This window comes from Diplotaxodon limnothrissa, linkage group LG4, assembly GCF_057381915.1.
Source record: "Diplotaxodon limnothrissa isolate DT_005_m linkage group LG4, D_limnothrissa_male_GT1.1, whole genome shotgun sequence".
Taxonomy (NCBI): Eukaryota; Metazoa; Chordata; class Actinopteri; order Cichliformes; family Cichlidae; genus Diplotaxodon; species Diplotaxodon limnothrissa.
The window spans coordinates 20,607,219-20,621,458 of record NC_140599.1 but is presented as its reverse complement, the minus strand read 5'-3'; the positions used below and the strand labels follow the sequence as shown (position 1 = coordinate 20,621,458).

Genomic DNA, 14,240 nt, shown 5'->3' with positions numbered 1-14,240 from the left:
GAACTGTACTTTTTTTAAAGAAGTAATTGTGTCAAAGGTAATGGTAGGAACGCTGGCTGTGTGCGCCTAACATTAAATGTCACAATGCTTAGTCAGCCTCACAGAGCGGTTTTCTAGCTTACCATGGTGTTTATAAAACTTAAATTTTACATGCATATGATCATGTTTGTGAATATCCTGCTTTACACATCATCCTGACTGTTGGCTGAGCTGCCAACTCAGAGCAGTTGTGTGTATTATTCTAAGCAACCTGCCCCTTGGTGGCTTAATTTCTGTTGACTAGTATGTACGCAGCATACATTATTTACTTTACTTTGTTGTCCCTGAAGAAGAAATTTGTTCTGGACGCCAAATTGCAGATAGTACAGCCATATAACCATCTCACTGCTTTCACTTGCATCTTAAAGGCTGTAACATGTCTTACCATAGGAAGTCATTTTTTAACTTTCATTGCCAGTGTACATTTGGTATCCCCAGATCATTGCTTATATAATGGAAATGATTAGACTCGCAAAACAAAGACTATTGTTCTGGTTTGCCAGAGTCAGCAGTCTGAATTACTATCAACTGTGGCAGTGGAAATTAATCCTTCAAGCACTTACAGCATGAACGCTGCAACAGCCAAACCAGTGGCACATTGCTGCCAAGCTGAGACGCAACTTGGAGCAGGGAAGTTCCCGTATGTGGTGGAGTTGTTGATTATTTCAGATATTGCAAAACCTCTCCTACCCAGACAAAGAGCATACTGGATGGGCTCCCCATTAAGGACTTGTGTAACTCAACATTCTGCGGCCCATTAAGAAACACAAAGACATGGCGGCATGCCGTGCCCCTAAAGAGGCCTTTGGTGTTAATGGTATAATGGCAGCGCTGTGTGTTGATGTAGTAATGTAAAGATAAGATGTCTGCTGCTGAACAAATAAACATTTGGGCTGTAGAAGAGATTAAAAAGGAGGGAAGAGGAGAGCGAAGAGGGAGTCTGTCATTGTCAACCTGTAAGAACAACAAGCAGTCCAGCTACAACAAGGAGCGCTTAATTTTATTTTATTAATGACTGAATCCCTCCAAGCTAACCACATTTTTATGGGTGTTTGAGAACAATAATAGGCTGTTGCTGAACTTTTGAGGGCATGTCTGAGGGTGAAGGAGCGTAAAAGCTTTTCCTGTCACAACTGCATGTACAGTACACAGTACATGCATGAATTCACATGCTCAATGTGCGTACATGTTGCAACCTTTCACATTCAGCGCAACACAGCTTAATGCAGGCTGTTAGATAAAAGCGCTGATCTGTTGGCCTTAGCGGTCCCTGCTTTGAACTTGAACTGCTGCTTTATTTTTATGCTCACATTATTCCACAGGTGTCATCTCCACCTGCTTCTGGCACTACAAACAGACACATATGGGCAATGTGCCATCCATGTGATGTCAGCTGCACATGACTTGTGTGTGTGTGTGTTTGGACATATGGTAAAAATTCAGATGAGATCAAACTAATGTGACAGTGTTACCAGCGTAATTAACATCTGGGTTTTTACATGAATGAAATTTTTGGTCTGTTTTAACACTGTACACATGGACGAGTGAATGATTATCCATGTGTGTATGTTTTAAGGAAGAATCTCCACATAGCTCAACCATGACAGAAGCTTTGTCTCCCTCCATTGGGTGGAGGTGAGCTTCCTAGGCCCGTCACAGTCTACAGGGTCTCTTTCTGCCTCTTTCTCCTTCTATCTGTCTCTGTCAGAACAGCACACTCATTGTTAGTGGGGTTGCTCTGCCTTTTCATAAGGTCAGAGGGGCTACAGGTAGCGGAAAGGACAAGATTAATCACTTCATTTGAGACACGCAGAGAGGGGGTGATAGACCGAGAGATGGGGAAATGGGTGGGGCAGCAAGAGAATTACAAGGAAGAAAGGGGTAACTGAGATGGGAGATGTAGAGAAAAACCGAGCAGGAACCGACATGGACGAAGAAAGGGAAAGAGAGACGGGTAGAGACAAGGGGAAGTAATTACCTCCATATGCATCTTTGTTGCGCTCACTGATGCATGTACTGAGTGGATGGAGAGAGGCGGTCAAGTGTAATTAGGTAAACTCAAGTTTACTGCCTTTGATCCTCTTGCTGTGGCAGTGTGGGCCAGTCTTGCCCATCCTCCTTAGCCGTGCCCCGTGTGATCAACAACGCATCACCACCACAGCTGAATGTAACCATGATGCCACTTATGTGCCTAGTTTTGTCAAAACTTAAAAAGTTCTGAGTTTTGAGTACTTCCAGCACTTTCTCCATGTTTTCTCACTTAATGCCTCTAAATTGGTCTACACTGTTAAACCTGGCATTTTCCAAAGTAATTATTTTCATAAGCCACACAATATAAATTGCACATAACCTCAAACCAACTTCTCAAAAGCTCCCTGAATAAACACAGTCCACGCCAAGCACAGGTGGCCACAGATGCAAAGAGAGTTGAGGGCACTCGTGCAGATGTTGACTGACTAATCATCATCATCAAAGTGTTTGAGTGAGCGTGTCACGTCACAGTGCCAGTATGCAAGTGTTCATCAGAAAATATGTTGTTGCATTGTTGTATCAGTGGGCAAATTGCACAACTGTGGGTCTGTGAGTGGATTGGTTGCATGCGTCATTATGGTGTATGGGGGTGTGGCATCCTTTAGTTGTGCGTGCAGACTTCAAAGAGTAAGTGTGTTATTTGAATGTGTGCTTGTGTGTGCTGCTTGTCCTCAAGTATGAGTGAGTCAGTGGCCAGCTGCAATGCACCGAGCCTACCTGTGGGTGAAGTTGGCCCAAATCCATCTTCTTAAGTCTGCTTTTTATTCAGTGTCACATAACAAATACCAGCCAGGTCCATTCACTTCCAAACCACTCAATAACATCCTCAGATCTCTCCTCAACACCTGTTGACCTACGTTACTTTCTTTTTTCTTCTTAAAATGGCAAAGTTTATGCAAAGCAACATTTTTTTAATGTTTGTAGTGTGCTGTAAGTTTGGCTGTGTAAGCCTTTTCATTTCCAAGTACTACGTAGTCTTGTGCACTGTTAGGAGTGCACACTTATTCAACACCCACACATCATTTTGCGCAAACCTGTGTGTTTTCATAGGCAGCGTTCCACTTAGATGCAGACAGACTGGCTCAAGTGCACACATTCAGTGACACACACACACACACACACACACACACACACACACACACACACACACACACACACAAACATAACTGAGAATGGGCTCTGACTTGTCCCACATTCACTCAGCAGGCCTTGTATGTCTTTGATATGCCTGACCCTCTTTTATTGTTTTCTTTTTTTCCCTATGTTTCTCTATGAGAGGGGTGGTATGCAACTGATTAGATAGATAAATATACCCCGAAGGTGTGAGGCAGGCAGAGAGGAGGAGAGGAAGGATACTTAGTTTTCTCTTGTCCCAACACATCCCAGCAGTGGAGCTTTTGCGGCTTCATGCATTTAAACAGCCTGATTAGCAACAGTCTAACAGGCGCTTTCCCTGGTGGGCTGAAACAGAAATTAAGTGCTTAGACACAGCCATCACTTTGTTTGTTTTCTCAGTGCCTCTAAAGGAAGATACACTCTGAGATATGGGCTTTGATCATGGGCTGAAACAAAACAGTCATTGTTAAGCCTGCGCACAGTACCGGTCCAATGTAAAGAGGCACATGGGGCTGAAATGTTTAAATTCTTATATGTGATGATAATATTCTGATGTGTTTAGTATTTCTACTTAACAAAAATAAACACCAGTAGTAACAGAGTAGTAACAATGGCAATGAACAATTTCAGAAATGGAGAGTAAAAAAAAGTACAATATTGTAGACTGATGATAAAATAAACTGTGGTCGGTTTGTTGGACTAAACTGTGTGTTATAACTGGCATAAATGTGTTCTTTATGATGGCACTAAGTAGAAATAATGGGTGTGTGGCTGGATATGGATGAGGACAAAGAAATCAGTTGTGTACACATTTAGATTCATGTGTCTTGTGCAAGCTTCTCCCCCTCTCTCTCTCTGTGTGTTTGAGTGTGTATTGGGGTCACCCAGAGTTCCCATGCTTGTCTCTTTGGCCTTTTCTGCCTGTTGATCGAGTTTGCAAAGTGATGATGGCTGCTGTCTTTCCCATAATGCCAGTCCTACACAAAAAGTCTTGTGTTTACTGTATATTTGTGCATGAAACTCAGCAAACAATTCAGAAAACTGGTGGGATAATATAGCATAATAGCAGGTATGCGTTATTAACTCTCTCTCTTTTCCTTTCTCTTTGTCTTCCAGTGACATATTTGATGCCATGTTCCCGGTCACCCATATTGCAGGGGAAACAGTTATCCAGCAAGGTCTGTATGAATATTTGTTGAGATGAAGATTAAAGTCAGCCTGCTGAGCAAAATCCACCTTGGTTTACGTACTTAATTATAGCAGGAATATGTTACTGTTTATTTTCCTCTGGTGAACAAAAACAATCCTTAAATTCTAATCAAAAAGATTCAATTTGAAACCTAAATGGTTTTTAGCATCATAACTTGCACTCAGAGGTGCTCCTCTCAACAAGGTTCTGGAAGCATTCCTCAGAGATTTGGGGACATACTGACATGATGGCATCACACAGTTGCTGCAGATTGTCAGCCATGTTTAAAATCTCCCATGACAACACATCTGAAAGGTGTGCTACTGTTCTGACCCTAAATTCTGACCCTGCTGCTGTGTGTCACAGCAGAGATCAGTAGTCATCAGACCAGGTAACATTTTTTATAATCTTCTGTTTTTGTTGAGCCTGTGGTAATTGTAGCCTCAGTTTCCTCTGCTGTTGTAGTCCATCATAGAGGCTCTTCTGCATACTTTTGTTGTAATGAGCGGTTATTTGAGTTACCATTGCCTTCCCATCACCTTGAAGCAGTCTAGCAATTCTCCTCTAATCTCTGGCATCAGCAAGGCATTTTCAACTGCTGCTCACACATCATAGATGGTTCTGCAGGAAAATTCCAGTAGATCTGCAGTTTTAGACCACCCTAAGCAGATGGACAGGTATACCTGATAAATGTGTATTATGACCATGTGTATCTATTCACAATCTGTAAAAGGTCTGAAAAGAGAAGCCAGTGCAAAGGTGCCTCAAGCCTACATTCTTTCTAATGGCCAGCAGTGGTATAGAACACTTGTATAGAAGTCCATGGAAAGAACACCCTTATTGCTCACTTGACCTTTGACCTTAGTAAACACTTATCTAATGTATTTCTTAGTCTTACTGAATGATGTTCATTTCATTCATTCTGGTCCCAAGTACAGTAGAAATGATAATGGAACAGGCTGTGCTTCAGGGTGGCGTTACCTTGCACTCTCAAATTCAACTCTTGCTTGTTATATCTGGTTTCAAAGCCAAAACGCTCAGCTCGAGGCTTCAAGATTAACCATTTGGTGATGTCATAGTGGTTGTAGCCATCTTTGACACGCTGGAATGCTCTGCCATGGTCAGGAGTTACATCGTCTTGATGGACTTAGCCACTTTAATGGAAAGGAAACAATTAAAGTGCTATTCTCACTGATTACCTTCGATGACTTTATCTTAAAGAATACTACAATTGTGCTGCAACCCCTGTTTTTTTTTCCTCTGCCACTCCTACATTCCCTCCTGTTTCCTCTCATTGCCTCACTCAAACATTCCCCTCAGTCTGCACCAGATGCCAGGTCTTTCTCCTCTGCCTAACTGCAGTCATCAAAACCTTTAGTCTAGGCATCCCTGGACTTTGACAGAACACAGATCAGCAGGTCCAGACTGTATTTTTCCAGCGCTCCTCCACACAAGCTCCTATCAAACACAGAAGTGGACACATTTAATCACATATTTAAAACACTGAAAACAAACATTCTCTCACACAAATTCCCAGTTCTAGATAATATTATGTTCACACCTGCTCAGAAAAACATAGTTTACATGTGTGGAGCATGCCTTACAAACACACACTCATACAGACACTAGGTGCAGGAAAACTGCTAGTGTTAGACAAACACTCCCTCAGTCTCTCCCACCTTCTCTTAAGACAGCATCCAGGAGTATATCAGTCCTAATTTGGTGATAATAAGTCTAGCTAACTTTTCTGGGGGCCCTAGTCCCAGTCCCAGACAGTCCATTGTTATATACACTATAGAGTGTGGTATACACTATATGCAGGGCTGATGTCATTGCTAACGTCTGGACTACTGTACACCATCAAGAAACCAACCACGCCACTGACCCCTCACACACTGTTTAGACACAGCTGGGAGTTATTGACTGTAAGGTTTGAGTGGGATTTAAACAGGAGGTGATTTACTGTATTATAACATGCAAAATGTAGCATAGAGCTATTTTCATTGTAATATATTGCTTATAGAGAAGTTCATCCGCTGTTCCTGACATAAACTGTTTCAATTAATAGTAATAAGATGTTTTCAGCGCTGATTCTTGTTCTGTTTGTCAGCAAGATTATGCAAAGACTATAATGAAACTTTGCATAAAAGTAGAAGTCGATCAAAGAAAGATGGCATTAAAATTAGAATCAAATCCAGATCACTTTCTTTAAAAATGCAGAATAGCAGTATTGCCCTTGGTGCCCTACTAATTTTATATGAGGGAAAAAATATTCAAAGATGAAATCAACTTGATGATGGACATGTTTACTTTAATGCTGACATTGTGTTTACAAAGCACCTGAGAGACTGAGGATGCAACCAGCGTTGTCCTTTTCGAGTCGCAGCATAACACCTGAAATAGCTTGTATTGAAACAAAGCCTGTGTGTGTGAGTGTGTCTCTGTGTGTGCGCATTATGGTCAAATATTTGCTTGCACTCACAGAGGGATTGGAAATGATGCAAAACAAAGGATTGGGCACCAAAGTGATAAAAGACAGGAAGAGCAGGAGAAAAGAAAGACACAGTGAGAGGGAACTGAAAGACCGATAGATGAGATGAAAGAGAGAGACAGAGACAGACAGAGGGAGATAGCCAAGGGCCAGGTTGCAGCAGGTTGTGAGTAAGTGTATATATGTGTGTGTCTGAGGTTTCCACTGGGACAGACCTTCAGATAGACAAGGAGCGTTTTGTGTGACAAATAGAGCTGTATGATTAACGAGCCCCCTCCACTCAGTATTAATTAGCCGTGTGAACTCCTGTGAACTTTACTCACGGGGTGCTCTAAGCCTTTCAACTCTTTAGGTGAACATGCACACAGAAACACAAGAACACACACATACAAGCTCACTTTGTATCTGCTAAATGCACACAAATGCATACTTGTGTCATCAGGACTCATGCATCATTACCTGTATGTACCTCTGAATGGATTTGCATTTGCAGTTTGGAGTTGTGGGGAGAGATTTGCGCTGCTCATGTTTGTGGCTATCAGTCCTTTTTAATAATTTCCCCTGAACCCTATGTAATGGATAGCATAATTAAAGGAACACTTGCCATTTTTTAGCCTTATCTCCAGACTAGATGCTTTTAACGGACATTAACCATCCGGATCCCATGACTCGCTTCGAGGGTTATTGTTCGCTTTGAAATCCCACCACACTTATATCAGTGACACAACATCAGACCAGACAGCACATTTAGTTCCAAGCTTTGTAAATATAACAAGCGGTATTCTTTAATATAAGGAACTAAATAAATTAAGCTGCTGGCTGTGGTTGGTTGCTATACTATGGATCTCTGTTCTTTACACTTCAGAAGGATCTAGCTATGCATGCTCAGACACTTTGGTTTCAGAGCTTGCATTATTAAGCCACCCAAGAACCAGTAATGAACACTGCTGCAGTTGCACTCTTCTGCTTGTGAGAGCCTTATATCACAAATATATTGGCAGGCCCAGTGAAATATGCGTTCTGGAGAAGGCAGTAGCACTTTTGACGCTGGGTGTGCCCTGAAGCTTGAAGTAGGTAATTGAAGATCTGAACAAAAATAACATCCAGACAAGAAACCCAACAGTTTCTTTTTTTTGTTGTTTCTTTGGCTTTTCGGAGAGGGCCCAGAACCAAACAGAGACATTCCAGTATTCACAAATCCCCAAAGTTTCTCAAATTATTTGTGTGAATTGGCTTCAAAAATACTTTAATCCTATAATGCTTCAATTTTAGTTTAAAGGTTCTTGATGGAGTTTTTAAACCTCTTTGAACACTACTTTTTTATGAATATGCTCTCTTTTTCTTTATTTGTGTTCATGCACAAGGATGCTCACAAGCGAAGTGTCACACTTAATTGCAGGGGACGATAATGATGATAGAGATGGAGAGAAGATTGCATGCTAGTAAGCAGTTTTAAGAGGCTTATCTTTTTTTTTTTTAATGAAGCAATGTGTTTGTTTGGCCTCAAGGATACATTCTGTGAAGAACATAACTAGATTTGTTTACAAGAAAACATTATAGGGACACCTTTTACTGGTTAAAAAGTCCACATTTGAGAAATAAACAGGAGGTGAAAGTAAAAGGGGAAAAAAGCAAGTAAAGGAAGCTTTCTAAATGGTTTAAAGCTAGCAGGTATTGATGTCTTATCTGTGCTCACCTGTGTTTCTTCTCCTTTCTCCCCTCTAGGTGATGAAGGAGACAACTTCTATGTGATTGACCAAGGCGAAGTGGACGTAAGTGGGTCAGAGCACATTTAGAGTACACTCTTACTTGTACTTTGAATGAGTCAAAGCAAAATATTTAAATTAAAGGGGATTCCAGTATGGTTTTATTTACTGTCTCATGTGTAGTCTATAAGAAGGATTGTGACTCAGTAGAAAAACCCAGCCTTCTTCACTCACGTAGAGATAAAATTTCCTTCTAACAATGGGCAGGTTGTAGGATTGCCCCTATGTTTTGTTCTCTTCAAAGGTCTCTTCCACTCTGATGACAATCTGTGCACTGCTATAGATTTGAACTGGCTGTGAGAGGCACACAAACTGAGAGATCTTTTGTCTTAGCAAGCCTGACACAGAGCGATAGAGTTAAATGGAGGGAGATAAAACAGAAGCTAGTTAAACAGGAAGTGACCTTATCAGCTTACAACAGTGAGCACAGAGACAGTGGGCAAGAGGAGAGAAGCAGGTTGGCAAGCTTGGCTGAAGTTTGACCCACCTGAGCAGGAAGAAGTAAGTGTAGGAGTAGTGAGATGGTGCCTTGATAGAAAGATGGTGTAGCAATGAACCCTCAGAAAGTGAATTGTCAAATATCATTTGATAAGTTGTGGGGCTATTTCAAATTCAAATTCAAATTCAAATTTTATTTGTCACGTACACAGTCATACACAGTACGATATGTAGTGAAATGCTTGGACAACTGCTCGTGACCTAAAGAAAACAAAAAAGGAAAGGCTATGAATAAGATAGGAAATAAATATGAAAAATTAAAAAGGGTAAATTTAACTAGGAAGGAATAAAATATAAATTAAGGTTAAAAATGAAATAACTGTACAACACAAATTAGAATGAAGGGTAAATTTAACTGGGAAGAATAAGATAAAATATATAAATTAAAGTTGAAAATAAAATAACTGTACAACAAAATACACAATACACAATATAGAACTATATAAGAATGTATGAAGAAATCTAAATATAAATAAATATATACACAATAACAGCAGCTGTACAAGTATTAACTGGAAATGAAGAATATAGTGACCAGTGTTGTGCAAAAACAATGTCCAGAAAGTCCAGTGTGTGTGTAAGAACCATATGTGTGGGTCAGTACTGTGTGGTGGTGTGATTGAGAAACCGTATCGCCTGCGGGAAGAAGCTCCTCCTCAGTCTCTCTGTGTTGGTCTTCAGGGAGCGGAATCGCTTTCCTGACCTCAACAGAGAGAACAGTCTGTTGTTGGGATGGCTGAGGTCCTTCACGATCTTCCTGGCCTTGGTCCAGCACCGCCTGCTGTAGATTTAGTGCAGGTCAGGGAGCTCGGAGCGGATGGTGCGCTCAGCTGACCGCACAACCCTCTGTAGAGCTCGTCTGTCCTGCATGGTGCTGTTCCCGAACCAGGTTAAGATGTTTCCCGCCAGGATGCTCTCTATGGTGCACGAGTAAAAGTTCCTGAGCACCTTGGAGGGCAGTTGGAAGTCTCTCAAGCGTCTGAGGTGGTAGAGACTTTTAGATTCCTGTGTAAGAGTAAGGATCCATGGTTGTTTATGTAGTTCAAGATTATATTCACGTTAGATGCAAAGATAGTTGGTAATATCTGGAAAAACTCAAAAATCTGTCTACAACAATCAAGACAAAGTTTGCCTGTTTAATCTTATAAAGTTCCCTCTTAAGATTTCTTAATTCTGATCTGATCTAAGTCCACATCTGCATCTGCTCAGTCTGTGCATCTTTTTTTGTTCTGCCGGAGGTCGTCTCCTCTGGACTGACACCACACGCTCCCAAAGCCAGGACCCTGTCACCCTGCACTCCTACCCTCAACCTCACCCCTGTCCAAACCTCGTGTTCATTTGTGTCGCCTTCACCTCATCACCATCGTGCCATCCACCCCTCTATCTCTACAGACAGCTGCTGCCTCCCAGCCAAAGCCCAGGCGCTAAACTGCTTCAAGATCAGTGCCGAGGTTATTAAAGTGTGGAGATGTCTCTCATTAAGCTGGGGTGTAAATCTGCCAGCATCCCATAAACTGCCTGAACGCTGACAACCACTGCCACTACTGTAAACACCCCTCCATGTCTGCACTCAAATCTCCTCACTTACGGCCTGTATTTATATGCGTGCACCGCTAAAGAAATTACAGCTTTCATGCCAAAATGTAAGATGATCTTATCAGGGCAAAGAAATGGTAGCTGTAATTAAATATTGATAGTTGTTTAATCACAATTATTTGGGTAATCGTTGAAATTACTTACCTTAACAGTCATTTTAAAGGAAAGCTTATTTTATTTTTATAGTGGATTTGGCAATGAAATTAATTACATCATGCCAAACAGATGCAGATTTTTTGCTGCACCTACCTGTATGGGCAGCAGGCTTGTGCAGAGAAACAAACTCATGACTCATCTAACCCTTCCAGTAAATTTGATTCATTGGTTCTTTAATTATTCACAGGCACATACGATTTGCTCTTGAAAATTCACTTATTGTGAGAGACAGCATACAGCATGTTAATCAAACTTTTCTGTTCTGTCATCTCAGCCCCGACTGGGAGTAACTTCACTCTTGCTCCCGTTCAAGTATTAAAGCAGCTCTGTCTATCTGGGATTTGCAACAGAGTGTTCATGAAACTTTATGACACCACATGTACAAAAGTGAGGATGAAACAGTGACTCATAGGTCAGGAGATACCTGAGGACTGGACTGTTAAAAAGCCTGTATGCTACCTGTATGCTCTGATGTAACTCTTTCTCAGCGTTCATTTAATTGCTCTTCTAGGCTTGACGTAACCAAAGTCAGCACTCTGCATCTCTTTGAAGCCATGCCACTGTATAGTGAAGGATGAGTCCCCTGTGGTCTACTCAGAGCATGAATAATGGCCTGCAACAATTCTGGCAATTCACAACAACCACCAGAGAGGAATAAACCCTGCTTCCCTCTGCCTCTCTCTGTGTTATTAAGTCAACAAGATAGTGGATAGTGTGTCGACAGCTGAAACCGTAACAGCCCTAGAGACAGCCTGAATGAGTCTCACTGAGGTTGCATTGTTTGTAGAGCTACAGTGGTTGATCTCAGTAGAGCTGTGCATGTGTGTTCCTGCACATGTAAGTGATGAAGCATCATGAGAATGTGTGTTTCAGATGACACACAGCCCGAACAAATCCACACAGCTTTCCGACCTCCCATCACTTCCAAATCACAGGGATGACTCTAACAAGACAAGACAAAGAAAATAAAAGGGATTGATGGAGAGATGGTAGGGATAGAGGGCATTTTAGAGGGTCTCATCTGAGGGCTTAGTGGGGATCAAATACTTAGGGACAAGCCTAGTGAGAAAATCAAACAGCCCGGAAACTGAAGGGGGATGGGGGAATGGTGGGCCAAGTGTTGGATAAAGTGTCTTTGGATGGGTAGCTGAAATAGCAGAAAGTTTTAAATTCCTACCTCAAAACAGCTGTACCCAGAAAATGTTTGTATTCTTCAGAAGCATCTCATCTTATATATGACCCTCTTTATAAATTTTGCTTTTGTTCTGTCTGCAGGTGTATGTGAATGGTGACTGGGTGACCAGTATCGGAGAAGGAGGTAGTTTTGGAGAGCTGGCCCTCATCTACGGGACTCCTAGAGCTGCCACCGTCAAGGCCAAAACAGACCTGAAACTGTGGGGCATCGACAGAGACAGCTACCGACGCATCCTCATGGTATGAACTTCGTCATGATGACTCTCAGTATTTCTGTAAACTCCATGGTAACAATATGCAAGAGGCTGGTTTGTAGCAACCATACATTGCAAAACTTGATGGGTAAATTGCTTCCACTGTGCACACATCAGTACAGCTGTATATTTTTTTCTGTGGCTGTACTGTGGTGGTGTAGGTTCAGAAAAGCTTCCAACCTGCTGATGATTGTAGATTAGCTGTAGATGTAGATGTGCGAATGTACGGTTGTCTGTCTTTCTTTGCGTTTCCCTGTGATGGAGTCGGATCTGCCTTGGCTGTGCACTGCCTCTTGCTCTACATCAGCTGGGATAGGCTTCAGCTCTCCTTCTTCCCCTAGTTAGATAAGCGGCAAAGAAACAGGTTGGAGTACTGAATATCTTCTTTCTTGTGAGTGAAATTACAGTATGACAGTTTTGGGACACAAAGTGCTTGCTGTGGTTCTTCGTAGTGTAATGCTTTACACATTTGACTAACAAGCTAAAGACACTTGGTTTGATCACACAGCCCTTAAGGGTTGTGGTTAGGCCGGCTAGCCAGTGCAAAAACTCTGCCAAATCAAACATATGGAGCTGATAGGGTGACCCCCTTTTGTATAAGGGAGCAGCCAAAAGTTTCTTCTTCTTTACGTGTTACTCTCTTGATTACTAAAATAGATATACTGGCTACCTATAAATGTATGCATTTGAGCACTATGGAAATTTCTATATTATATAATTAAAGAGGAATGCTATTACTCCGTTTTGGGCATTTTAACAGTAGTAGACAAATAACCAAAGGGGTTCTAGGTCTGTAGAGCTTGTTATTTGTAGGTAGGTAGGTATTTAAATATATTTAACCCATGAATTGGAAAAGATATGCTATCATAATTTTATGGTATATTTGAAAATATTAAACATTAAAACAAATCCACACTATGACACTGTAGACAAATAATATCTACATCCCATTAGTAGGCTCTCTACGGTCATCAATCACAGTTCTTTGCTTGCAGTATTTCCTCCCAGTCAACCACTTAAGGCTCCTTAAGCACTTAAAACATTTCCTTTCTTTTTTATACTCTAAATACGCTTTAACACACAGAGGAGTGTATCCTCCCATTTCAATGCGTCTACATCTCTTCTTAGATGAAGAAAGCCAAATGAGGGGAGGGAGTGAGAAGAGGAGTAAAAAAAGTCAATATTAATGCCTCCTCTTGCACTTCCCACTCTGGGAGCTTATCTAGCAGGAATGTCGAAATGTTTAAACTGGAAACACAAGGAACTGTGCCCTTGCCCTCATCTTTGCTCATAAGTGCACACGCACACACGCGCACAGATTGGTTGTTATTAGAATGACTAAATATTGTCCATGTGTGTGTCTGTGCCCAGCTAAACACTTCCTCAAATGTTCCTAATACCATATTCCGAATAAATTAGAGAGTTCCCATTTAACTTTTCAAACTACCTCTTGCATTTAAGCCTTGGCCAACTGAAAGTTCAGTTCAGTGTAAAACCAGCAGAGATTGAAGCAGGTTTGTTTTCGGACCTTTCAGCTCAGAGTAAAGTTGGCATTGACCTACACAGCACTCATGTCACCTCTTAAGCGCATAGTTAAACTAAGGGCACAGTCCGCCCTGGTAACCTTTCTTTGAGAGGATTCTCCTTGTCTTACACATTTCATTCCTTCGTTGCTTCCAGCAGCAGCTGCAGGAGGGGAGACGGGGTGAAACAGAATTCAATTATGTGAACCTGTAGTTAATTATTGCTGTCAATGATTTGTAAAGCTGTTTTTACAAAGTGTGGTATTCTGGCAAGGACTTAGGCCAACGAGTGAGCTTTCTCTCTGAGTGTAAATGTGTGTGTGTGTGGTGTGTTTCCCAGCGAAAAATATGCTGAGCGCCTGTGTCTGCAGCTAGTTAGCTGGAAGC

The 14,240-nt window shown here is 41.5% G+C and overlaps 1 protein-coding gene across 1 annotated transcript in view; it reads left to right on the top strand.

The window, feature by feature from the left end:
• Positions 1-14,240, top strand: part of prkar1b (protein kinase, cAMP-dependent, regulatory, type I, beta) — a 66,359-nt gene that overhangs the window by 36,879 nt on the left and 15,240 nt on the right. The window contains exons 5-7 of the mRNA XM_085352436.1: positions 4,303-4,364; positions 8,592-8,638; positions 12,158-12,316. Of these exons, the coding sequence (XP_085208562.1) occupies positions 4,303-4,364; positions 8,592-8,638; positions 12,158-12,316 (268 nt within the window). The remainder of the gene's footprint in view (positions 1-4,302; positions 4,365-8,591; positions 8,639-12,157; positions 12,317-14,240) is intronic.